The sequence below is a fragment of the Zootoca vivipara genome, chromosome 10 (genome assembly GCF_963506605.1).
Source record: "Zootoca vivipara chromosome 10, rZooViv1.1, whole genome shotgun sequence".
In the NCBI taxonomy this organism is placed as follows: Eukaryota; Metazoa; Chordata; class Lepidosauria; order Squamata; family Lacertidae; genus Zootoca; species Zootoca vivipara.
Window position 1 is genome coordinate 4675519 of NC_083285.1, and position 27187 is coordinate 4702705.

Sequence of the window (27187 nt, forward strand, 5' to 3'; positions counted from 1 at the left end):
AAGCGATGCACATAGGGGAGACCCATCTGCATGTACAGCTCTCAGTTGATGGATCAGTTTTTTTATGAGCAAAAAATGTTTTCTGGTAAAATGCCTAAAATAGTCCTTCTCCAGTTTGCTTTCATGCTAACATCTATTCACTCTGCTAAATGCATCAAAACAGAGAGCTGCCCGATATCTTATCTCGTTCTATTTTTGTGCATGATTGTAGCAAAGAAAATAAACAGTCATGTTCTGAAGCCCTCGCCCACATCTGTTATGGATCTGACATCATTGCTAATTCCGTGAGAGTTGACCAAAGAAAGCTTCCTGTTGCATGCCATAATAATCAATTTTTCAGACCGTGTGCACAGGATTGTGCAGGGAAAAAGATGTCCTATTTATAGGAACGACCTTGAGCGTCTCTACTGGCAGGCATCTCTATAGGCAAACAATGCTTTGCTCCTGCTCTCTTTCTGATGGATCTGACTGTTTTTCATTATCAAAGAGCACTTCTAAACAGTCTTATACAATTGTCCGGCCAAGCACACCTGGATAAAACCCAGTCTAATCAACCTAATGTTTTAAAAAGGGATGAAGATAAAAAGAAATTGAGGTCAAGGCTTAACATTTCCATCAATGCAAACTCACAGCTGGAACTGTACAAATCGTCTTGCCAGACCCTGGCCATGAAGAGGTTTTGCAACCCAGGATTCTGAGCAGATTCCCAAGGGCAGCAAAGAGGAGTCGTCTTAAGTCAAACTCAAACAATAGACTCTTTTTTAAAAAAGTTGGAGGGGCCAAAGCTGGATGGTAAAGCACGTCCTTTGCTTGCAGAAAGTTCAGAGTTTGATACATTGGGCAGCTGCTGCCAGCTGATATGACATTCTAGTGATATAATAAAGCATGCAACACGTGGGCAAGACACAATAGTCTTCAAATAAATCTATACATTAAAATGCAAAACTTAATGCAAAAGCCACTGGGACTTACAAACTACCAAAACTGTTGGTATCTGATTCTGATGACCTTTTCAATTTTTTGACTTAGTCTAAATGTCCTCTTCAATTAAATTTTATAGTATTTAATTCAGTCTTTTAATTTCCTTCAGATCAGTTCATGCAGATGCCAACGGAAGTAAGTTTGATGTTATCAAAGAATGCTGGTAGAATTGCAGGCGGATGTTGTTGAAGCTGTGGGTAAAAGATGTAGGCAGACAGGGTGCCGGCGTTTTCAATCTGTTTCGCCCTGGCTATTCACACCCAACTTGGTTGGGGTTAGCAGATAGCTCACTCCCACAATGGTTTCCGGGATTCTTCAGTGGTTCTCAAGTCTTGAGTGCATATTAATATTCAATTTCATGAAAAATACTGCTTATTGGCTTAAGCATCTCAAGCGTTTCAGCTTTTCTTGCACTCTTAACAAATCTTGGCCCATCAAGCCACAAAGGCTTGAAGCTGACAGATGCTTATGCTGTTGTATGGGCTGCCTTGCTGCACTGAGGTAGTAAGATGCATTTTAAACTGTATTCTAACTTATATTTTAATCAAGTTTGTTTGTTTTTTGTTTGTATGTTTTTACTGTATTTATATTTGGTGTTAGCCGCCCTGAGCCTGGCCTTGGCTGGGGAGGGCGGGATATAAATAAAAAAATATTATTATTGTTGTTGTTATTATTTCTGATGAGGTGCTGAAAGTGCACAAACATAGGGCATGTCTAAAATGGACATCTGGGCACAACTTGCAGAATCTGATTTCTACATTCAAGCCACTCCAAATCTAATGCCTCTGTGGGATGCAACCTTTCCTTCCAACATAAAAATATGCGTCAAGTTGCAAATCTCATTGACATCAGTGGGATTTCCTGCTAACCATTTAATTCATTTATTAAAATTCTATCCTGCCCTCTCTCCCAAATGAGCACGGGGCAGCGATGAGCAAAACAGTAAAACAACATAATCAAAAAGTAAAAACATTAAAAAAAAATTTTTTTTTTAAAGTCACCTCTCATAGCTAATGTTATTCAAGGATGCCAGGAACCGGATCTTTCAGTCATCAAATACCTGGGTGAACAGGAATGTTTTTAAATTCCTCCTGAATGTTAATAATGACAGATGCTAGGGAAGGGATTCCACAAATGTGGAACTATCACAACATGCATTCAGTTGCAAAACAAATTTCAGTGAAGATGACGTACACATGAACATGCATATGGATCTAAGTCCTTGAGCCTGAAATAATTATTTTTACATCTCCTAATTTGTAGCCTTAACATTAAAAAAAAAGCCTTTTTGCTGGAAATAAAGCATTATACACTTTTTAATTTTTTTGTTTTGCCACAGCTCTGTCTGTCTACAAAACATGCAATGACAGATACTCAAATAAGGATGCAGTCTGTTCCCTTTCTTGGGAGCAAGCCCTATTGAGCTCAATGACACTCAATTCTGAGTAGAAAAAGGTTGCTGGTTCAGTCAATGTACAAAGCTTCCACCTATGGGCTTGGCTTATGGAAAGACAGAACAAGATTTCAAATAAAAATGCTGCAGCCAGTACTCAAAATAAATGGCACAACAACTTTCATAAATTAGAATAACAAAAAAGCCTGCATTGCAATAGTTGAAAGCCCATTAAAAAGAAAGAATTCACTATAAACAGAAATACTCAAGTTGTGGTTTTTGCTTTGACTTCATCCATAGATAATATCCTTGAGTGCATTTCACTGGATCACTGTTAAATATTTTATTGGCTTGCATAAACACTTACCGGAGTACTGTATCCAGAGCAGGCATTTGCTTTAATGAATATTTTTCTTGAATAATGGCTTCAAGTAACATTTTATATTAAGTCTGCTTTGAATTTCTTGCACCCCACAAGAGTGACTATTGCAGAAACATTCGGGGAATATCTCTCTACATCATAGCTGCCAAGTCTCCCGTATTCCCTGGGAAATCCCCGTTTTCCCAGCTGTTCCTAGCTGAAAAAACGGATTTTTTTGTTTTTCCCCGGTTTATTCTGGCGCGGCGGCCATTTTGGAACTGGGCGGAGCATGCTCAGAAGCGACTTTTGATGCTGCTCTGCCCAGTTCCAAAATGGCTGCAGTGCAACTTCTGGTGCAACGGCCATTTTGGAACTGGGCAAAGCAGCATCAAAAGTCACTTCTGAGCATGCTCCGCCCAGTTCCAAAATGGTGACAGCGCTACTTCCGGCCCGGTCCATTTCTCCAACAGCAACTTGGCAGGTATGCTCTACATGCGCCTGGAAGATCCATGCTTTTCAAACGTTAACAATGCACCAAATGTTCACACACACAAATTGTGACTCCCCAACCTACCCAAACCTCCTCCTAAGTGTGCTCTGCTATTTCAGCAGCTTCCCCTCACCTCCTCAATGCTACTTCCCATGATCACTGTGATCCTGGTCAACCAAGGATGGTTGAGTGAGCATGACAATGTCACAGCACTACACAGGATATAAGATTTGGTGCTTTGATGCCACCTCTGAAGGCAAACAAAGCAAAAATAATGCCTCCAGCAAAAGCAGTGCTTCCTGCATCACATTGCCTTCACTCTGAAATGTCTGGGGGTGGAGGGGAAGCAAGGAATGCCAGTGCCTTGATCATCAAAGCCTTCCACCTGAGTGTGCCTCCCTCCGAATAAAATGTTTTCCAACCATGTCATATAAAATGAACAAACACTTTGCTCATTTTTTCTAGAGAGGACAAAAGCTGTACAGAAAACTGCCTCCAATATATTTCTTTTCCTTAGGAGCTGGATCCCCAGTAGATGAAGACATTACAGCTCAGTTTCTATCAATATAACTGCAACTGCAAAGGTTAAAGCCATGCAAATCACTTGAATGACAGATTCTGTGCAAAACAAGCTGGGAAGAGATGTGACTGGTACCCTAGCAGTTCTAAAGCACGTCAAAGCGCAAGTAGATAAGTAAATGGCGTTTCCGTGTGCTGCTCTGGTTTGCCAGAAGTGGCTTTGTCATGCTGGCCGCATGACCTGGAAGCTGTACGCCTGCTCCCTCGGCCAATAGAGCGAGATGAGCGCCGCAACCCCAGAGTCGGTCACGACTGGACCTAATGGTCAGGGGTGCCTTTACCTATGAGAGTATTTAACAACTACAACACAGCACAAAATCAATTGAGGCAAACTGAAATTTGAACAAGTTCACACAGCCTAATGGGTCAGTAATGTTACTGAAATAATTCTTCAAAATCACTCATACTGGGATAATGATAGGTAAGTCATGCAGGGCTATGAGTATTCAGGGGATTACTATATAGCGTCTTCTGAATATCACTGCTCAATCTGTGAGGCCATTTCAGTCTTTTCACGCTCTGCATTTCTCCACACAAACTTGCAGATCCAGTTGTTGGCATGTGTCCATAGGGTCACAGATATTAGAAAGTGGTCACTTTCTGTTCGTTCTAATACTTCAAGTGTTTACAAATGTGAATAATGCAGAAGAATATAATTTTGCTGATAGCTCTTCCCCCATGTTTGTTCAAATAAGTGTACCGACCTTTAGCTATGTCTACAGGACTACCATGAAGAGTAAATAAATTAGGTTGGGATACAAATTCCAACAATTTCAGGCCCTGTGCGTTAAATTTCTTATCCAAAGAACAATGTGAGGTTAGGAAGATACCTTCTATGCCTAAAGGGAATCCTCCGCATTTGCTCCAATTGGGGCATAAAATCCCCACCAAGGACTATACATGCTGTGGGGAATTTATGAGTGAACTGCTCCACAGTAGGGTTGTTAGATCTGACCAAATCTTGGCTGTCAGTGTCAGATTATAAGTAGAGGAGAGGTAGACACATTTGTATGGAAAAGAAAGATTCTTAGGTGTGGAGAGAATAGTAACAAGTGTAACCAGTGGTTTTGCAATTCATCAAAGCAATTGCCATTAAGATATACTTATCTTTCCAAAACAGCATTTGAACTTACTCAAACTTTTATTTTGTTTGCACTTCACTTATGGTTACAGAAGGCTTTTCACTAGTTGTGCTCAATGAAAAAATATTTCTTTCGACAAGGCACAAATAACTTAAATTGAAATTTTCTTGTAGTTTAATCTTGTTTTAAAAAAACTGCAGTAATGTACAAAATCTAATATTAAGGATATAGATACATTTACTACCAAATACTTCAGTGACAGAATTAAATGAATCAAGCACTATGATGCACAACTGTCGGAGTACACAAAGCACTTTTTTGGGTGCTAATACTACAAGTCTGTTTAGACTTGTTCCGTCGATTTCCACCACTATCACTGCCATTTTGTTTTCTCTAGTAAACTTGTGCTTTCAAGCACATGTACACTGCCCTGAGTTTCTTAGAGGAAAGGCAGGATGCAAATGGGATTAACACCAATAATTTAATAATTCCCCAGAATGGAACATGGATGGCAAAGTGACAATTTAGATCAATACTGAAAAACAGTAGAGATCTTGTTATGTTTGGACTAAACCCTTCCGAACATAACACTAAACAGGAACAGGTTCAGAGTTTTGTTTGACTTGGACAGGGGAAAGAGGAAAAGACAGAAACATAAAACACATTCTCTATGGGAAGTCTACCAACATACCAAAAGAAAACAATATCTGCAACTTGGCTACATCAATATTTTAGGTGACAGAATGACAGAGAAAGCCAAGTCAACTTTTATTTACAAAGCTCCTTAGATCATGTTTATGTGTCTTTAGAAATCTGTATAGACATTACAATCAGCCTTGTAGCATAAAGCAATGTAAAATATGGCTGCAATTCAAAGTAACCTTTTAGTTATCAGTAGGGCACAACATAGTAAGTTGAGCCTGTTTTTGAGACTCCTCCCACAGCAGCTCCAACTGCTAAAAAGGCAGGCCATAATGGTTTGCCTCTTTGGGAGTAGAAGCAAATGATGAGGAAACCTCCATGGAATCTACACAGACAAGGATTCAAAGCTCCCTGTGCAGTGCACCACACATACATGGGGACTTGCCAGCTTCTCCCTTCCAGCAGTAGCACTTTATCCTCCACAAATGTAACTCTGAAGGTCGGAGGCCCTCAAAAACAGCACCTGCAAATAAGGAACCTGCTGCCATAAGGGAGGGGGAAAGATGCAGCGTCTTGTCCCCTTGTGTGGATGGAAGTGCCTTGCACCTGTCTATGGGCCTCTCTGGATCTCAGTAACTGTGCATGTTACTGTATGACACAAGTGATACTTGTTGGACAAGATTTTCTTTCTGAAAGCAAGCAAAAACCCCTATTTGCATATGTATTTCAGTTACAATGGATAATGTGCCCACTGCTCTGAATGAAAAATTATTTGTGTTTTAAAAAGTTGGCATTAAGCTTTCATGGAACACACATTAAAAGTAGAAGGCCATTCCCCTGAGAAAAGGCAAATAAAATTTACATTGGTAAAACTACATGAAGTTACATGTTCATTTCCATCCCTTGGATTGTATACACTGCAAATTCTACTCAGAGTACACTCAGTGAAGTTAATAAACATGACTATCTTAGGTTTATTCAATTCAGTGAGTCTTCTCTGAGTAAGACTTGGTTGAACACAACTCCTTGATTTTAATTCAAATACTTTTTTCTTTTAGCATGTCTCACGAGACACACAAGCTAAAAGGAACCAATAAAATATAAAACAAGTAAAAAAATATGCTTCAATCCAGGGAGACATAATCAATGCTATGGATTTAGCTATAACAGAAGGAAATCTAGAATGTCTAGGCAATGTACTTTCTGAGGATCATGATTCTACATGCTGAATCACAGCAAGAATTCTCTTCTAACTTAAAATATTTGGCAAAGAAGTATGCAAGATGGAAGAATGGCTTGTTTGCTGTAAATCTGAAATGTTCAAAAGTGGTTCTCTAAAAGTTTGGGAGAAAATAACTCAGGGAAATCCATTGGGGCATTTCTTATTTAATCCTGAGCAAGTGTAAAGGACCCTATAATCAAGAAAAAGCCTACTATGCTAATTACAGGGGAATAAATAAAATCTAAGAACAACTATGTCACATGTATTATATGGAAAATTAAGGGTGTTGGTTTTTTTTTTTAAAAAAAGGTTTGAGTAATGAAAAATCTAAAAGGAAAAACATTTCCTCCTACAGAGAAAGCAGTCCTCAAAACATGAAAATTCTACGGGATGCATTAAAATATTTGTTCAATGTTTACATAAACAACATACAGTCACACATAAATGGACAATCATGGTGTATTGATTGTTATTCAACACTATTTAAATCTATACAACAAACATAAATAAAACTGTTTAAACAAGCTAGTACAATATTGGTCTGGTCAATGCTTTTTCATGTTACCACATAAACCTGTAGATTTGAATTTTATGCTTCAATCTAATCAAGACCAGGAAAATCAGATTACATAAAAAACCCATAGGGTGGGAGCCAATGTTAGTCATTCTCAGAGTAGACTTGTTGAAATCAATAAATTTAAGTCCAATAATTTCAGAATGTCTAGTTTGAGTATGACTTAGGATTCACTCAAACATATTTATGGTCTAAAAAAATGAAGTTGTGATCCATTTGGTTAATGCAAAATAAAAGGTACAATTTGATATATATGTTTAGAACAAACCACAGTCTTTTAGGTTATTCTTTATGATAACATCAGTTACAGCATCAAAGACAAACTGGACATTCTTAGTATCTGTAGCACATGTGAAGTGAGTATAAATTTCCTTTGTGTCTTTTCTTTTGTTCAGGTCCTCAAATTGACACTGGATATATGCAGCTGCCTCTTCATATGTATTTGATCCTGAAAAAGAGATGAAATGCACAAACAAAATTCTAAAACAGAAGATTGTAGCACATACTTTATTACAACAGGGACAATAACTGAAAGATTGACTAATTTTCATCTGGCTTATTTGAAGGATCATCTTTATACCTGCTCAGGTAACACCATTAAGAATCTAGTAACATCAGCTCTAGTAACTTCAAGGTTTAATTTATCTGCTCAGTCTTCTAATGTGATTTAAGCTAATACCCATCAAGAATAGTCTTTTTATATGGCAAACAGACCTCTTTACATTAGAAAGGGCAACTTTCAGAAACTAGTGGGAAAACTTTTCAATCTTCAAAAGTGGCAATTCTACAGCAAACACATTTCCAAAAGAGACTATAGGATGAAATTGCAGATTTAGAACTCAACTAGAATGTTGAACTAAGATGGTGATTTTCTATCCCACAACAGTAATTTAGCAATGTTAAAAGTTACAGGTGTTGGACAGTGTTCTCGAAGCTACGAACATGAGTTTGACCAAACTGCGGGAGGCAGTGGAAGACAGGAGTGCCTGGCATGCTATGGTCCATGGGGTCACGAAGAGTCGGACACGACTAAACAACAAAAGTTACAGGTAGGTAGCCGTGTTAGTCTGCCGTAGTCGAAGCACAGCACCTTAGAGACCAACTAATTTTGTCATTGGCATGAGCTTTCATATGCATGCACACTTCTTCAGATACACTGAAACTTGTTAGCAATGTTAAGATCACCATTGTCAACAAAATACTGACATTGTCACTGAGCTTATTTTGCATACATTTAATTTCCAATTGAATTGTATGAATATAATTTCATGACATCTGATCCAATGCTTCCCCCCTCTTCCTCTTTTTTTGTATGTGTGTCTTCCAATATGAATAGATCAATATTTATTTATTAAATATCTATACTTCATCCACAGATGTCAGGGTGGTTCACAACATAAAAATACAAAATAAAAGCACAAAATACATGATAAAAACAGAACAAACAAACAAAAATACTTCCTGCAGCCAAGGAAGTGGGCTTTAGTCTACAAAAGCAATGTCATAGAAGTCTTGTTAGTTTTTAAGGAGCTAAAGAACTCTGAAAAAAAATCCAATACTGTGCAGATAGACTTCTGAATGCACAATGCAGCCCCCTACTTTCTTCTTCCTCTCCCCGAATCTGTTCTAGAGGATCTCTCAACCCCCCAGTGAACATTTGGGGTTGTTTGTGTGAGGGACTGCAGGAAGAGGAAGGGACATTCTGGTTCTGCCGGCAGAAGTCCATTTCACTAATAAGTGGTCAATCCCAGGATGTCGCATTTTGTTTTTACTTATGCACAGTAAATGTTAGAAAAATCATAATTTAATTATTTCTAGAATACTTAATACATACCAGGGGTGACTAATCCCTGGGTTGGAGCCTGCATCAGGCCCTGCTGATTTCAATAGTAAAAAGAAACAAAAAATTAAAGTAGACATGCTGTTGTTGTGGAGGGATAGGTTTAAACTTCTCAGCCCAATCCCTTCTTCCCTCATCATCATATCAATCATTTGATGAGCAAGGTGGGGCAATAACTGCCCTCCCTGCTGAGGAGTGGGCTGTGTGCCTTTGTATGTGTGTACCTAAGTGTGGGTGTTTGTGAGAGCATGTGGTGGCCATACCCACTGGAGGTATTTGGCCCCTGAAGGGTCAAACCCTTGGCTCTAAAAATGTTAGCCATCCCTAAAACCATTCAGAGCGATTAACAAGTAAAACAAATGAACTCTAGCAGATCTAAGGTGCAATCCTATTTACTCAGAAATAAGCCACTCTCGTGTTCAATGGTGTGTATTAGGATTATTGCCTAAGTCACAAACAGTTTTTACACTTATCCTTATCTGGCATAGCATTTTTCAGAACATAAAGTTCTCTCTGAATCATAGACTTTGTCTTAAAACTTCTAAAGTGAGATATCATGTCATTTGAAATAGGCAAAAAGAAGAATGCTTGAAGAGATCTATATGAATTATATCACTGCAGATTTATTTATTTTGTCATAGTTAGATCAGAACTCTGAAATAAGAATTTGGTAGTGAAGATTTAGCCTAAATAAATTTGGATTATCTGAGATGTTGCTGTGGCAGTCAAATTTACGAATCACATGCTGAAAACAAACCTTCCAGTTTTATAAAGTCATTATAAACTTGTTTATAAAATTTGCTACCCTGTTTCCCCAAAATTAAGACATACCCATAAAATAAGCTGTAGCAGGATTTCTATTTGCGCAATATAAGCCATACCCCGAAAATAAGACATAGTGATAGGCGCAGTTCTGGAGGGCGCCAAGGAAGAGGCGAGGCTGGACGTGTAATTAAAAAATAAGACACCCCCTGAAAATAAGCCATAGTGTGTCTTCTTGAGGAAAAATACATATAAGACAGTGTCTTATTTTCGGGAAAACACATTCCGGTGTATAAGATGACGAGTTTGGGATATACTCGCCATATCGGCGTATAAGACGACCCCCAAGTTTTGAGAAGATTTTCCTGGGTTAAAAAGTAGTCTTATACGCAGGAATATACAGTAATGTACAAAGTAACCTTCCTTGCTACACTTGTTCATCGAACATTATTTTTCAAACATTCTACTGCAAAAGAAACTCCCCATTTCATCTCGTCTGGTGCTCAACCCCCCAAGCTGCTACCATGAAGCTCCTGCATGTTGCAAAAAATTCTGAGTCATGGTCTACAGTTCACATAGTTTTTGATGGGGCACTGCAACAGGATTCCTGGGCTTACCACTGCTCTGCCTTAATTGAAAGTATACACAATAATAAAGTCAATACTGCTGTCACTATTACTTTTCTCCTCACTATGGAGTCCCTGAAGAGCTGCTAAAGAGAAATAGAATTTCATGAAAGGGTTTGATAAGCACTGCTTTTTCATATAAGAATTTGGTTCATTATTATTATTACTTTGAAGCATCTCGTTTTCTGGGTACTGAACAAATAAAAAACAATGCAGTCTCTGTCCTCAGGCTTACACACAAATCAAATTTTCAAACATTGCTTATACAGACTGCATATAATATCCTCATTTAATCAGACAGCAAAACAATACCGATTATTAGAATACTACACTACTTTTTGTAAAAGGTTAGAGTGGGCTATATGAGCTGCACAGTGAAAGTCTCTGACTTACAGTAATCTGGTACTTATTTACAAGTATGGTTTTCTCAACTGTTATAACCTAAGGTATCAGATCAATACATTCTCTTCTCTATTTCAGTTTTTGTTTCTTTTGGAAATAAAATGGTAAATACCTGGATATTCTGGGTAGCAAATAGTGAGGGGACTCCTTTTGATTTTTTCTTCAAAAAGATCCTTCTTATTTAAGAAGAGGATAATGGAAGTGTCTGTAAACCATTTATTGTTGCAGATACTGTCAAATAATTTCATGCTTTCATGCATCCTATTCTGCAATGGAAAAATATGATATATACGTTTAGCCCCCTCTCCCCTACTCAATGAAACCCAAAAAGCCTACTTTCTTTTTCTTTTTTGAGGCTTGAGCATCAGGACATTTTCCAAGTTACTTAACTCTCCAGGAGGACAATGGATTAGGTGAAGAAGGGCAAAATAATAATTTCTAATGGGTGATTATATGTTTCAGGCAATGGCCTCCATCAATCCAAAGCTAAACACTTTGAAATTCCACTTATATGTTTAATTCTACCACTGGAATTAAATGGGCTTTCAAAGTGCCTAACTCTGGATGAATTGAGACCCATTAATTTACAGTGATCACAGTAACTTTTCTATATTCTTGTAGACTTGCACATTTTGCTTTCAGTGGGACTTGTCTCTGGTAAAGGTTGCATTACCAGTTCACAAAATCTATAAACCATCATCTGCTTAGACATGGTCATTACCCCACTCACGCTGCCTATCTTATGATTATAAATAACAGGACAGTATTTAATTTAGAAGCTTCACACAATTTAGAAGCTCCTTCCACGGTTAGCTTTGGTGGGGTAAGAGCTGATGCTGCGTGCTCTTGCTTCTGCAGCACACAATAGTTATGGAAGATCCATAAAATATAGGAAGAAGCCATTACATGCCTTTTTCCATGCAGAGGAAACTGAGCAGTGCTGACATTGTCGAGTCTGTATAGATGACTTAAATTGCCCAGTGTTACAAAAGTGGCACAGAAAGCTCATATGCTGTAACAGATCTCATGCTGCTGTCATTGTCAGAAGGGGACCTAGGACTACTGTGCAACACAAAGAGCTGTACTAACTTGGGTGGGCCTGGCCTACCTAATGTTCCTTGTTTCAAAGTGGGATTACTTGCCATTTCCTCATCTTCAGCAAGGACCAAATCATAATCACTCAGTGCAACACAAAAAATTATGGCTGTTACTCCCTCAAAGCAGTGAATCCATTTTTTCCGTTCTGATCTTTGGCCCCCAACATCAAACATCCTGAAAAAAAAGGGAAAAAAATGTGAATGATTATTTTAAGATGGGATTCCCTCCCAAATTCAAGAATGATTCTTCTCATTAGGTCAAATCTAGCTGAAGATGTAGGCTATTGCAATTTTTGCCTCCAAGCACTGTTACATGGGAGCAAAATTTAACCAGATAACATTTTAAATTACAGGTTTCTATGCTCATTAATGCAGATTATCAATAAATCCACATTTTAGAATATGAGCCGAAGAGTATCAACACAGTAATACTATACATACTTGCCTACCGGGCAGCACTATATTTGCCTGCAGTTTTCTCTAATCTTACCTGACAATTACCTATGTCCTTGCCTCTCTTCCTCAGATGTTAACACCAGGAAAGAGAGACGGAAGGGACTCTGGAACCAATCACTGGGAAATGGGGTGGAAATGTAGTTGTGTAACTGATGTGCTGTGCAGCTTAGTGCCCTCTTATTCTATCACATTCAAATGCAATGATTTTCCCCTAATTCCTTTATATTGCTACGTAAATTCTCTAATGCAACCCACCCCTCCTCCTCCTCCTGCAGAGCAGCAAGGACAAAATGAATATGAAAATTACAAGATTCATGCATTCATTTGTTTTTGGAGGTAAAGAAGAATTATAAGTTATGAAGAGCAAACTGGAAAATGGCATGTTATAGAAGTTAAGGATATCCAGCAAAGAAAGTAGGAATTAGAAGAAGCCCTGAACAATACTTGGAAAAGAGAACTGTTAATATATCTCTTTGTTTGCTTTAGAATGCCTCAGAACAGATAGCAGAATTTTTCCAATGGACACCAGGAAAGTATCTACATTTGTAAAATGCAAATAGCTTTTACTCTTTGAAAATATCAACATTTTATACAAGATATTTACACAAAATATATACATATCATATTTTCTGAGACTACTCACTTAAAATGGAGATCCTTGAAAGTAAAATGAGTTTCCACTATTCCTGTGGTTTTCACTCTAGTCCTGAGGACATCCTGCTGTGTCGGGATATAACTAGTCTGGGCTATCCTGTCCAAGTCATTCAAGTAGCTAGAAGTATTTTTTTAATGTATAAAATAAAAATAAAAATCAGCAGTTTGATACTTAAGCATAACATGCAATTTAAAACAAATGGCATGGACAGTAAATACCAACTTCATGCTACTCAGGTATTGGTAGGGTACAGATAAATTATGGGCAGTTTTGAATAACTCTATTCTATACCACCTGACACAGTAGCAAACTTTTTACCTTTTCAGAAGTGATTTTAAAACATGATATAACAAGTAAATAAGTCAACAACATCTGCAGTAAAATCCTATGCATGTGTACACAGAGTCAAGTCCCACTGTAGTCAGTGGGGTACTATCCATTTTAGATGTATTTAATTTATTTGGCAACATCTCTTTTTTTAACTATACTGAAAGTAAAATATATTGCTATACTTTGCTCAGCTAGTTTGGATATTTAATCAGAAATATAGTGATAAGAATGTGCTCATCTCAAAGTCTCTTTGGACTTTTTTTTTAAGAGTCCCTCACTCGTATCCCTTGCTTGCTGCCTCTCTTTTCAGCAGCAAAATGAATTTGGCAACTGTGCCATCGCAGCAACACTGGTTCTTGTTTTAAGCTTACTATGCTGCTGAGTCATTAAGCTGATACTCTCTTGATCTGTTGAAACAAGCATGAACACCACTGTCTCTCCACAGTCTCTTGATAACTCCAGCAAGTTCTGCTGTCATAAAGCCTTCCTCTGCTGATCCAGCGAGAACAAAGAGTTGACGAGCATCATCCTGTTAAAAAAGAAAGAAAAACTGTGAAGGCTCCCAGAAACTCTAATCAGCTTTCAAACTGTCATAATAGCAAAACAGCTGTTTACTTTGCTACAAAGTTGAAAATCAATTCACATAAATAAAATTAAACAAAAAACATTAACGTCTGCATTACAAGAAAACTTTTTTTTTATAAAAAATGCGGATTTCCAAAATGTCATAGTATTGTAGAGTTGGAAGGGACCCCAAGGAATCTCAGCTAAAGCATCCAGGACAGAGGGCCATCTACCCTCTGCTTAAAAACCTCCAATGAAGGAGAGTCCACAACCTCCTGAAGGAGTCTGTTCCACTGCTGAACATTTCTTACTATCAGAAAGTTGGAATCTCCTTCCTTGTAACTTGAAGCCATTGGTTTGAGTTCTACCCCTCCCCCCAGAGTAGGAGAAAACAAGTTAGTTTCATCTTCCATGTGACAGCCTTTGAGGTATTTGAAGATGGCCATCATATCTCCTTTCAGTCTCCTCTTTTCCAGCCTAAACATACCCAGTTCCTGCAACCATTCCCCATAACACTTGGTTTCCAGACCTTGATCATCTTGGTTGCGCTCCTCTGCACACGTTCCAGCTTGTCAAAATCCTTCTTAAATTGTGGTGCCCAAAATTGGACACTGTATTCCAGGTGTGGTCTGACCAAGGCAGAATAGAGTGGTACGCGGGTGGCGCTGTGGGTTAAACCACAGAGCCTAGGGCTTGCCAATCAGAAGGTCGGCGGTTCAAATCCCCGTGACGGGGTGAGCTCCCATTGTTCGGTCCCTGCTCCTGCCAACCTAGCAGTTCGAAAGCACAAAGTGCAAGTAGATAAATAGGTACTGCTCCGGGGGGAAGGTAAACAACATTTCCGTGCACTGCTCTGGTTCACCAGAGGCGGCTTAGTCATGCTGGCCACATGACCCGGAAGCTGTACGCCAGCTCCATCGGCCAAGAAAGCGAGATGAGCGCCTCATCCACGACGGTCAGGGGTCATAGAATCATAGAATCATAGAGTTGGAAGAGACCACAAGGGCCATCCAGTCCAACCCCCTGCCAAGCAGGAAACACCATCAAAGCATTCCTGACAGATGGCTGTCAAGCCTCTGCTTAAAGACCTCCAAAGAAGGAGACTCCACCACACTCCTTGGCAGCAAATTCCACTGCCGAACAGCTCTTACTGTCAGGAAGTTCTTCCTAATGTTTAGGTGGAATTTTCTTTCTTGTAGTTTGAATCCGTTGCTCCGTGTCCGCTTCTCTGGAGCAGCAGAAAACAACCTTTCTCCCTCCTCTATATGACATCCTTTTATATATTTGAACATGGCTATCATATCACCCCTTAACCTTCTCTTCTCCAGGCTAAACATACCCAGCTCCCTAAGCCGTTCCTCATAAGGCATCGTTTCCAGGCCTTTGACCATTTTGGTTGCCCTCTTCTGGACACGTTCCAGCTTATCAGTATCCTTGAACTGTGGTGCCCAGTAAGGTAAAGGTAAAGGTAAAGGGTCCCTTTACCTTTACCTATTGCTTCCCTTGATCTGGACACCATACTTCTGTTAATGCAGCCAAATTATTTAACATACTACTTCTTGAAAGCTTTATAACCATCTGATACAAGTTGACTTTTGAGTAGGGGTAGGGAACCTGTGACCTAGCAGGTGTTATTGGACTCCCATAAACCCCAGCAATCATGGTCAAGAGTCACAGGTTGTAGGAGATGTACTCTAATGGCATCTAACAGGCTTCTTCCACCTTGTTTAGGAATGAAGGGAGGCAGGTTTGTCCTGCCTTAAATTTTCCACAAGTCTTGAAATTAACTGACTTTATTTTCATCTAGTATTTTACTTCTTTCACCCATGCCAAGATTTTGGGATATGAAAACTTGCCCAATTTTGCAAGCTGATTCCTTGTTGTCCATTCAGAGAAGATGTGTTGAAAGAAAAAGATTAACTTTTTCACATACTGTATAACAAAGTTCACTAATTCCTGTAAATGGATTTCAGAAGTACAGTACAGCAATGAAAGTGAACATTAAGTAAGGAGTACATCAATGCTTACAGCTCTGGCAGAATCCCCAAAATCTATCTTCAACCTCCCCATTGCTCTAATGATAGCAATAATGGACTGAATTGTATTACTGTAGACAACAGCTTTGTACTGTTTACATTCTTCTTCTGAATAACCAGCTTCATGGATAATCCTAAAAAAGAAAGAAAGAAAGAAAGAAAGAAAGAAAAATCAGTCATTGTTTTAACTTAAAAGTCATCTACTAACTTTTTCACTCCTAAAACATACTTACTTCATTTGTTTGACAATTGTGCTTTTTCCTGATTCACCAGCTCCTATGAAAAACAACAACCAAAACATTGTTAACCAAAAGCCTGTTGCTTATTCCTTATATCAGCACTTTTCAAGCTTTATTTCCACTGAGGTTGAGATGTTGTGCAAACAAAATATCAGTAATAGTAGTACACATTCCCTTTTAAAACCAAAATAGTCTACCACTACTGATCTTCACTTGCAAAGCCCAGCTATAGGAAACTATGGAGTACTTTCTATGTTGGTGTCTCAATTCATGCATAAGGCCTAAGCAGGCCTTGCCCAGCACACCATACAAACTGTAGAATACATTGCAATGTTTGGGAATCAGTGTGAAACTGACAGTAGGAAGTTTGAATTCTGTTCTATTATATTATTTTATATATAAATGTGTTTTGCAACATTTTATACGTGGAAGATTTTTAAATCCCTTTTTTCTGTACATTTGGCAGTTTCAATTACTTATACTAACAATTTCATCATTAGGAAAAACAAGTGGAATCTGTCCAAATACTAAAAGTGTATCCCTAGGAGCATGTCATCTGGTCATACCCTCCCTCCAGAAATGTGCAAGAGGCCAATTCACTCTCCCCCCAACTCCCCATTTCCCTGTTCCAACTGAGGCTCAACTCAACCTTGCATGGTTCCTTGATTTATTATATTGTTTGGAGCAGAGTAGCCCTTTTAGGATTTTTTTAATTACTCGAATGTCTGCCTGTATCACGGTTCTCCTGAGCCTGTTGATACCTCCCTCTTGTCAGTGAACCTGTTCTGTTTACTAGACTCAGCAGTCAACACACTAGAGTTTGCTATTAATGGAAATAATGGAAGTTTACACCTCTGCCATTAAAACAATGGCATTAAATCTGCATATGCAAAAACCAAGTTACTAAGTAAAGGTTGAACTTATTGGCAATCTCTCTCCACACACCCCACCACACATTATTATGGTTATTAATAGTTTCTTCTCACATTTACACCACAATCTGATTAGTTGCAAATTACTTCCTGAAAGATACCGGTAATGGAAGATAATATTCCAACCTGGGTGTGAGTCAGGAATATAACTCGACAGCCAGGATAATTCAAAATACCAAAGAATGAACACAAAACAAGAGGATATCACCATCATACAGGCTAGAGGTGCCTGACTACTTGCTACCAGAGAAGCACTGAAGTACGGTAGGTAAACTACAGTACTGGGAACATGGTACAGTATATTCATATTCCAATATATAATTCTAGGAAGCTGCAAAAACCGTGGCTCCATCTGGCACCAACTGGCAGCAGCTCTCCAATATTTCCAATTGACTCTTTCCCGGTCTTGCCTGGAGACACCAGAAATTGAAGCTGTGATCTTCTTCATGCAAAACATATGTTCTATTACCAAGTTACAATGACTGCCTGAACAGACATAGGAAACAATCATAGGCTATTGCTACAATATTTACATGTGAACATCCCCCCACACTCATCCCCACACTACTATTCCAATATATGTTAAAGTTGTTGGAGAGAAGTATTTTTGTACTTTAAAGTTTTTCAGTAAATTTCAACTAAATTTATGATTTATAAAACTAAGAGATCTAACTATCAGTTCTGAGATTTCATGAATTTGAACAAAAGAGGTAAACAATTGTTCTAACCCACCCTTGGACCTTGCAGTAAAGCACAGTTTATTCAGACTATCTCAAAAATCAAATATAAGCCCCATTCTATTCTAATTTCCAAATTATCTGCCGCATATTTCATCTATATCACTTTCTTTTTTTTTTTTTTAACATACTTTTTATTAATTTTACAAAATACAAAAAAACAAAAAAACGGTACATACTTAAACCCCTTTTCCACCTCCTTCCTACCCACCCACATGGGTCCTCCCCTGCCACAGAAGTATCCCATGTTTGTGAACAGTCGGAAATGGTCCATTTTATGCTTGGATTTCTGTCCTCCTCCCCCTCCCCTGACCCCAAAGCCCCCCCCTGCCACCAGGGAGCTCCAGCAAACCAGGGCAGTACGCAGGAGGACATCCATCCAACCATCTATTGTTATACCAAAAAAAGAGAAAAATAGAAATAGGAAAAAAAGGGGGAAAAGAAAGGGCGAAAAAAAAAAGAAAAAGAAAAAAACAATACAAAACAGAAAAATTTTTCTTGCATTCATAGTTGAAAAACCATATTTTATGGGCTTCCCCTCCCCCCCTTCCCCGGTTTTCATCCCTTTTTTATCATCTGCAACAGTTTCTTACTTTATAAAAATACACCTTTGTATCTTATACAACTTATAAATCAATTGTTAACATTTTCATCTAATATTCAAATCACTGAAAATTCAAACTCCCATTTTCTCTTCCCGTGCCTAATTTTTTTTTTCTCCCTCTATAAGCCTCCATATTTTCACATTTTCCAAAATCCATTCACTTTTAAAACTATAACTATTCTCAATTTAACCTTACATCCCCGATTACCGGCTCCACCCCCCCCAATCCAGCAAATTCCAAAATCAGCAGACCAGTTATAAACCTGTTAATCCATCCTTATAATCACAACATCACTTTCCCTTCACCCCACCCCCTGTTTACAGTCTCTTGCCATCCAGGCCACCATACAGGACCCCTGAATTTCTTCTCTTCTCTGCATATTTTTTCCTTCTTCCCTGTGGGCGTTCTGGAGTTCCAATAATACCAATCGTGCCCCCCTCAAAGGCAGGGCACTCCATCCAACTTTTTGTAGAGTAGAGTCATCATTTTTTTCATGGTGTATTTCATTTTGTGTTGAATCATCACAGTCCTCATCTTCATCTTTTCCTTCCCCATCATTGTCATTCTCACATTCCTCTTTTTCAGTGTCAAAAGCTTCATCTCCTAGAAAATCATATTCCGCCATCACCTCCTGAAATTTCTGCTGTAACTCCTGTCGTCGTGTCTCCTCTTGACATAACTCTATTCTTGTTTCCCACATTAAGGTCAAAACAGACCGCTGGAACTCAGGGGAACACTTTTTTGTTGACATATTTCAGTCCTGCCAAGGTCAAAACTTATCACGTGGGGTGGAATATGATCACAGTTTATTTTCTCGACTCCATTTTAACAAGCTGGCTGCATTCTTCAAGTCTTGTTAACAATAAAGTTCGAACTCACATTTCACAAGCACTTAAGCCAAAAAAGAAATTCCACAAAGTCCAGAAATACAAAGTGAAGTAAAAATTGACTTATAAATCCTGATCAACTCACTGGGTTGCCTGGGCTGCCGGCTCCCGAGGGAAAGAAAGGTTTTTCTTAGGCTTTACCTCATTGCTGCAGGGCAGTCATAAACCACAGTCTCTCTCCCCTTTTCACCCTGCATCAAAGGGGATATTCTCTTTGATGCCTTTGAGGGATCCTTTTGAATTACAAATCTTCTGTTTATGGCTTCGGGTTTCTATTTACTGTCTCTTTGTTGCCGTGGGGGGGGGGGTGGCTTCCTCTTTTCTCCCCTCTCTCCCAGACCAAATTGTTTTATAATCCAAATCGTGAGGTTACTTACAGTCTTTTCCAATCGTTTTATTTTCGGAAGAATCCAGCGCTCTCCGCCTTCGGCTTGAAGCTTCTCCCTGCTAGAATAACGTTGCCGCTCAAAATGGCCCCCGCGACTTCTACCCTCCTCGCTCCGGAGCTCTTATTAGAGCTAACCGAAGAGTTGGGGAGTCCGGATTGGGTCTGTGCCGAGCAAATTGCCCTCGGGACGCCCTTCCCGAGGTTCTAAGGGGCGCAGCGTTGCTCTCGCTGCCCTCCCCACTCCTAGCAGAGACGGGCCGTCTCGGAGACGAGACGAAACCCCGCCGATCGACGCTGGCGCTGAACCCGGAAGCCTCATCTATATCACTTTCAACTAGCTTTTAGGATCTTTGGCATTTAATAACCCACACATTTCCATAGATCTTTTCGTTATATTAACTTTGCCAACAGATTTCAGTTGGATCCTTCTGTAGTCATATCCAATGACATACTAATATAGTGCCCTATTGTCCTAAATTAAATCAATATAAAAACAGCTGATTTAACAAGTAAGAGAAGTTACTGGTTGACTTAACAAATATATTTTCAAGTCTAAATTATTTTACTGTATTTGTGTTCCTGTTCGCTTCAATTTGAACTATTCATTCTGTTACCTGGAAACCAGTTTACATTTACATTGAACACATTTGTCTTTTCAGAAGGCTGCAAACAAACATATGGGCCTATTTAATGGAAAATGAGTACTGTGGGTCGGAGGTGGAATCACTGAAAAATCACATCAGTGTTGCAACTGTGAAAAGAAGAACCTTAGCTCCTGCCTACAACAATTAAACCATGATTCTGTGACCACATATTTGTGTTTTAAATTAAAACAGAAACTAACAGCCCCAAGTAATTCACATTAGGAAGGAGTGCTATTAGTAGGGGGAAAGTACTCCTGTGTAATATATATAGTTTAACTGAGACCCCTGCTCCTCCTGATATTTTAAAATAGAGTTTTCCAGGTTTGGGTCAGGGGATTTATTAGCTTTGTAGGGTGGGGTCCTTTGAGGGGGCGTTTCTTTCTTTGGTCTTTTTTTGTAATTTTGGCCTAAATAGATTCATGGGTCATTGCCCCTGAGAGCCCTCTCCCGCTTCATAGAGCCTGTCTGGCTCCTTGATATACTTCATTGCTTAGGGCAATGAAACAAACTGGAAAACTGCTTGCAAGCAAGTGAAGGAAAACTCTAGTTGAATACTATCAAACACTGGTGAGGACTCATTATTGAGCCTAACCAGTGACAGTGAAGGCAAAAAGAAGGCATACTTTACTGCCTCCATTGCATCCTCCAGCAGATGTTTTCTGGGAAGTGTGGGGTCTTTTACTGACTGGCTCAAAGGAGGTGGCAAAACTGCCAGTAGCTCACCATGACTTGTTTGGAAAGCATTATGAGGGTAACAAATCAGGTTTTTGGCTGTTTGAACAATCTATGGTCTTTTAAATTTGTCTGGGGAGATGATGAAGCTTCATATATGAGAAAATGTGTATAGACTGCCTCAAAGCTGCTAAGGGGTGTTGCCTGGTGAGTGTCCCAAGGGCCAGATAGAGAGGGCTGGATTTGTCCCCTGGGCCTGAGGTCCTAATTTACAGTAATTCTGAAATATGGTTAAGCATGAGGTTTGGCATACTTCGAAAGAGAGGGACTTCCATGATAGTATTCCATACACTTTCAACTGTTTTCAACAGTAATTTATTACAATGATTTGTAAACTATGGTCCTTGTATGCTTTTAGGCATCCATTATTATTTTAGTGGTACCTCTACTTACGAATTTAATGCGTTCCGAATGCACATTCGTAAGTCGAAAAAATTTGTAAGTTGAATCTCATAGGAACGCATTGGGAGAAAAAAATCGTAAGTCGAAGCAACCCTATCTAAAAATTCATAAGTAGAAAAAATCCTATCTAAACCGCATCCAAGATGGCGGACGGGGCTCTATTTGTAAGTAGAAGCATTCGTAAGCAGAGGTACCACTGTATTATTATCATTATCATCATCATCATCATCATCATCACTCTCTCTCTCTCTAAATGTAGGCATTGCGCGCGCGGCTGTAACAGCCTTTCTCCGTAACCGCTGAACTGTAATGTAACAAATTTGGCCACAACGTTCCATGCCCATCAGTGAGGGATCTGGCGTAATTTTTTTCCCAAAAAAGCAAATGTTTCATATCTAAAATAATGATTAAACACAATAGTGCGCAAATTAGACGTCACCAGCAGAAGCTCTGAAGACTCCAGCAGCATCCAATAGAAAGGCAGATCGCCCACTGCTGCCTCGAAAGCCGCGCCACCAGATGACATCACAAAATTCCACAGCAACCAACTGAAAACAGGCCTTTTTCAGCAACAAGCCCAACCAACTGAAAACAGGCATTTTGCAGCAACAAGGCCCATCATTGCCAAGTGGAGGTAGGGGCCTGGCCTGCCAGGGTGGGGTGGGGTGGGGGGCCGAATAGGGGGCAGGGATAGGTAATGGGTCAGAACAGGGTATGTGGGGAGACACAGGGATGAAACCTGCCCTCTCCACAATATCTCACCTTGGCTTTGCAGACTAGGCTGAGTGGATTTAGGGGCCTGCCTGGGTGGGGGATGGGGGGGCGATTAGGCCGCAGCATAGAATCAACTGAATATGTGCCTTTTACAGGGCCGTACCTTTGGGTAGAATAAATGTTTTTCACATAACACACATGGGTAGGGGAGTCAGGGTTGGGAAGATTTTACAGAACACACGCATTGGGGAAATGATTGTGTGCAAAATGAACGGGTCATAGGGATAACCCGGGGGGGGGGTTGGACGGAGGAGAGGAGGGAAATCACAGGGATAAGTGGGGGGTTAGAGGGAGGAGGAGAGGTGGAAAATCACAGGGATAAGCCGGGGGTGGGGTAGGGAGAGGGGGCATAATAGGTCATGGATCAGGACAGAGTTGGGGGAATCACAGGGATAAGCCGGGGGGGGGTGAGGGGAGGAGTGGGGGAATCACAGGGATACGTCATGGATCGGCACAGGGTAGGGGAAATCGCACAAATAACCCACAGCAACGCGTAGCAGGGCCAGCTAGTTATTATTAAAATTTCTATATCACCCTTCATCTGAGGATCACAGGGCAGTTTACAATATAAAAACACAAAAATGCATACCACAGTACAGTAATGAACAAAAGCAATACCCGCCCCCACCCCCATAGTTTAAAGGCCATAGGTTGTTTAATTAGCTGAAGGCTTGGAAAAGGAATGTTTTCATCTGGCGCCTAAAGATATGTAACAAAGGCACCAGGTGAGCCTCCCTGGGGAGAGCCGCCCAGAGTAGCTGGGGAAACCCAACCAGATGGGAGGGGTATAAATAAAATTATTATTATTATTATTATTATTATTATTATTATTATTATTCCATAAGCAGGGAGCCACCAAAGAAAAGGCCCACTCTTGTGTTGCTCTGCTCCATATTAAGCAGTATAAATAATAAAAGAAAATTTGCAAACTCCTTTTTCAACACAGAAAGAATTTCACTAAACAGGTGTAATTTGGGTAACAATTCTAGCCCAAGTTACCCAGAAGCCCCACTGAATTCAATGGAATTTACATTAGAAGAGACATAGGAGATACATATTTAGCAATTGCCGACAAAGGTCCGTATAGTTAAAGCTATGGTTTTCCCAGTAGTGATGTATGGAAGTGAGAGCTGGACCATAAAGAAGGCTGATCGCCGAAGAATTGATGCTTTTGAATTATGGTGCTGGAGGAGACTCTTGAGAGTCCCATGGACTGCTAGAAGATCAAACCTATCCATTCTTAAGGAAATCAGCCCTGAGTGCTCCCTGGAAGGACAGATCCTGAAGCTGAGGCTCCAATACTTTGGCCACCTCATGAAAAGAGAAGAATCCTTGGAAAAGACCCTGATGTTGGGAAAGATTGAGGGCACTAGGAGAAGGGGACGACAGAGGACAAGATGGTTGGACAGTGTTCTCGAAGCTACGAACATGAGTTTGACCAAACTGCGGGAGGCAGTGCAAGACAGGAGTGCCTGGCGTGCTCTGGTCCATGGGGTCACGAAGAGTCGGACACGACTAAACAACAACAACAACAAGTTGTTAGCAATATCTTCCCCACCCACCACATCCCATCACTTCAGCTCTACTACCGTACAGGAGTTCAAAAGGAACTGAGTTTTAGCTTGTGAGTCTTTCAATCAGCATTGCACATAACAACAAAAATGAAAAAGGCCCATAAAGAAAAACTCAAACCAGAACAGTCCACATTATTATAAAGTTTAAGAATCACCACATTACAAAGAAATCATATTCTTCACCATAAAACCTGGTGGTCCCTACATTTTCCAGTACAATCAAATAACTACTAGAAACGGGGCATGCCAACAGTTATGTTTGCAGAACGTTTAAGAAACTGTCCAGTGATCTAGCTCCTCTGGGGTGGGGGAAGGTTGCTTCCATTTTTAAAAATATCAAAATTACAGGCAATCAACAGAAAAGCTTCAACTATCCATATTAAAGGAGCAACTGTCAAGTTTGGCCTTGGGAGTGCAAAACGAAGCAGAGCAAAGGATAATATATTTCTGTCAAGAGAACAAGCTGGTCATCACAAAAACTCTTTTCCAACAACACAAGAGACGACTCTACATATGGACATCACCAGATGGGCAGTATTGAAATCAGATTGATTATATTCTCTGCAGCCGAAGATGGAGCAGCTCTATGTTGTTGTTGTTTAGTCGTTTAGTCGTGTCCGACTCTTCGTGACCCCATGGACCAGAGCACGCCAGGCACTCCTGTCTTCCACTGCCTCCCGCAGTTTGGTCAGACTCATGTTGGTAGCTTCGAGAACACTGTCCAACCACCTCGTCCTCTGTCGTCCCCTTCTCCTAGTGCCCTCAATCTTTCCCAACATCAAGGTCTTCTCCAGGGAGTCTTCTCTTCTCATGGCCAAAGTATTGGAGCCTCAGCTTCAGGATCTGTCCTTCCAGGGAGCACTCAGGGCTGATTTCCTTCAGAATGGATAGGTTTGATCTTCTTGCAGTCCATGGGACTCTCAAGAGTCTCCTCCAGCACCATAATTCAAAAGAGCAGCTCTATACAGTCAGCAAAAACAAGACCTGGAGCTGACTATAGCTCAGATCATCAGTTTCTTATAGCAAAATTCAAGCTTAAACTGAAGAAAGTAGGGAAAACCTATTTTCCCTGGGCCAGTAAGACACAATCTAAATCATATCCCTTATGAATACACAGTGGAAGTGAGGAACAGGTTTAAGGATTTAGATTTGGTGGACAGAGTGCCTGAAGAACTATGGACAGAGGCTCGCAACATTATACAGGAGGCAGCAACGAAAACCATCCTAACAAAAAGGAAATGCAAGAAAGCAAAGTGGCTGTCCAACAACGCCTTACAAATAGTGGGGGAGAGAAGGCAAGACAAATGTGAGGGAGATAGTGAAAGATATGGAAAATTGAATGCAGATTTTCAAAGAATAGCAAGGGACAGAAGAGGGCCTTCTTAAACGAGCAATGCAAAGAAATAGAGGAAAACAACAGAATGGGAAAAACCAGAGATCTCTTCAAGAAAATTGGAGATATGAAAGGAACATTTCGTGCAAAGATTACCATAATAAAGGACAAAAGTGGTAATGACCTAACAGAAGCAGAAGACATCAAGAAGAGGTGGCAAGAATAAACAGAGGGATTATACCAGAAAGATATGGATATCTCGTACACACCAGGCAGTGTGGTTGCTGACCTTGAGCCAGACATCCTGGAGAGAGAAGTCAAACGGGCCTTAGAAAGCATTGCTAATAACAAGGCAAATGGAAGTGAAGACATTCTAGCTGAACTATTTAAAATTTTAAAAGAAGATGCTGTTAAGATGCTACACTCAGTATGCCACAAGTTTGGAAAACTCAGTGGTGGCCAGAGGATTGGAGAAGATCAGTGTACACCCAAATCCCAAAGAAGAGCAGTGCCAAAGAATGCTCCAAATACCGCACAATTGTGCTCATTTCACATGCTAGCAAGGTTATGCCTAAAATTCTACAAGGCAGGCTTAAGCAATATGTGGACCGAGAACTCCCGGAAGTGCAAGCTGGATTTCGAAGGGGCAGAGGAACCAGAGACAAACATGCACTGGATTATGGAGAAAGCTAGAGAGTTCCAGAAAAACATCTACTCTGCTTCATTGACTATGCAAAATGTCGACCATTGCAAACTATGGCAAGTTCTTAAAGTAATGGGAGTGCCCAATCACCTCATCTTTCTACTGAGAAATCTCTAAGTGGGACAAGAATTGGATATGGAACAACTGATTGGTTCAAAATTGGAAAAGGAATACAACAAGGCTGTATATTGTCTGCCTGCTTATTTAACATCTATGCAGAATTCATCACGTGAAAGGCTGGACTGGATGAATGCCAAACTGGAATGAAGATTGCCGGAAGAAATATCAACAACCTCAGATATGCAGAAGACACAACTTTGATGGCAGAAAGTGAGGAGGAACTAAAGAACCTTTTAATGAGGGTGAAAGAGGAGAGCACAAAATACAGTGGTACCTCGGTTTAAGTACACAATTGGTTCCAGAAGTCTGTACTTAACCTGAAGCGTACTTAACCTGAAGCGAAATTTCCCATTGAAAGTAATGGAAAGTGGATTAATCCGTTCCAGACGGGTCCGCAGAGTACCTGTACTTAAACTGAAAGTACTCAAACCGAGGCATACTTAAACCGAGATATGACTGTATGGTCTGAAGCTCAACATCAAAAAAACTAGGATCATGGCCACTGGTCACATCACCTCCTGGCAAATAGAAGGGGAAGAAATTGAGGCAGTGAAAGATGTTACTTTCTTGGGTTCCATGATCACTGCAGATGGTGACAGCAGTCATGAAATTAAAAGACACCTGCTTCTGGGGAGAAAAGCAATGACGAACCTAGACAGCATCTTAAAAAGCAGAGACATCACCTTGCTGACAAAGTTAAAGCTATGGTTTCCCCAGTAGTGATGTATGGAAGTGAGAGCTGGACCATAAAGAAGGCTGATGGCCGAACAATTGATGCTTTTGAATTATGGCGCTGGAGTAGACTCTTGAGAGTTCCATGCACTGCAAGAAGATCAAACCTATCCATTCTGAAGGAAATCAGCCCTGAATGTTCACTGGAAGGACAGATCCTGAAGCTGAGGCTTCAATACTTTTACCACCTAATGAGAAGAGAAAACTCCCTGGAAAAGACCCTGGTGTTGGGAAAGATTGGGGGCACAAGGAGAAGGGGATGACAGAGGACGAGGACAGTGTTCTCGAAGCTA

The 27187-nt window shown here is 40.1% G+C and overlaps 1 protein-coding gene across 1 annotated transcript in view; it reads right to left on the minus strand.

Annotated features, from left to right (window-relative positions):
- Window positions 1–4485: 4485 nt before the first annotated feature.
- The window catches only part of GNAI1 (G protein subunit alpha i1), a 28821-nt gene continuing 6119 nt past the window's right edge, over window positions 4486–27187 (minus strand). The window contains exons 2-8 of the mRNA XM_035127745.2: window positions 16326–16368; window positions 16085–16226; window positions 13864–14021; window positions 13151–13279; window positions 12097–12226; window positions 11067–11220; window positions 4486–7772 (exon numbers count right to left, since the gene is read on the minus strand). Coding sequence (XP_034983636.1) covers window positions 7582–7772; window positions 11067–11220; window positions 12097–12226; window positions 13151–13279; window positions 13864–14021; window positions 16085–16226; window positions 16326–16368 — 947 coding nt within the window. The 3' untranslated portion in view covers window positions 4486–7581. The remainder of the gene's footprint in view (window positions 7773–11066; window positions 11221–12096; window positions 12227–13150; window positions 13280–13863; window positions 14022–16084; window positions 16227–16325; window positions 16369–27187) is intronic.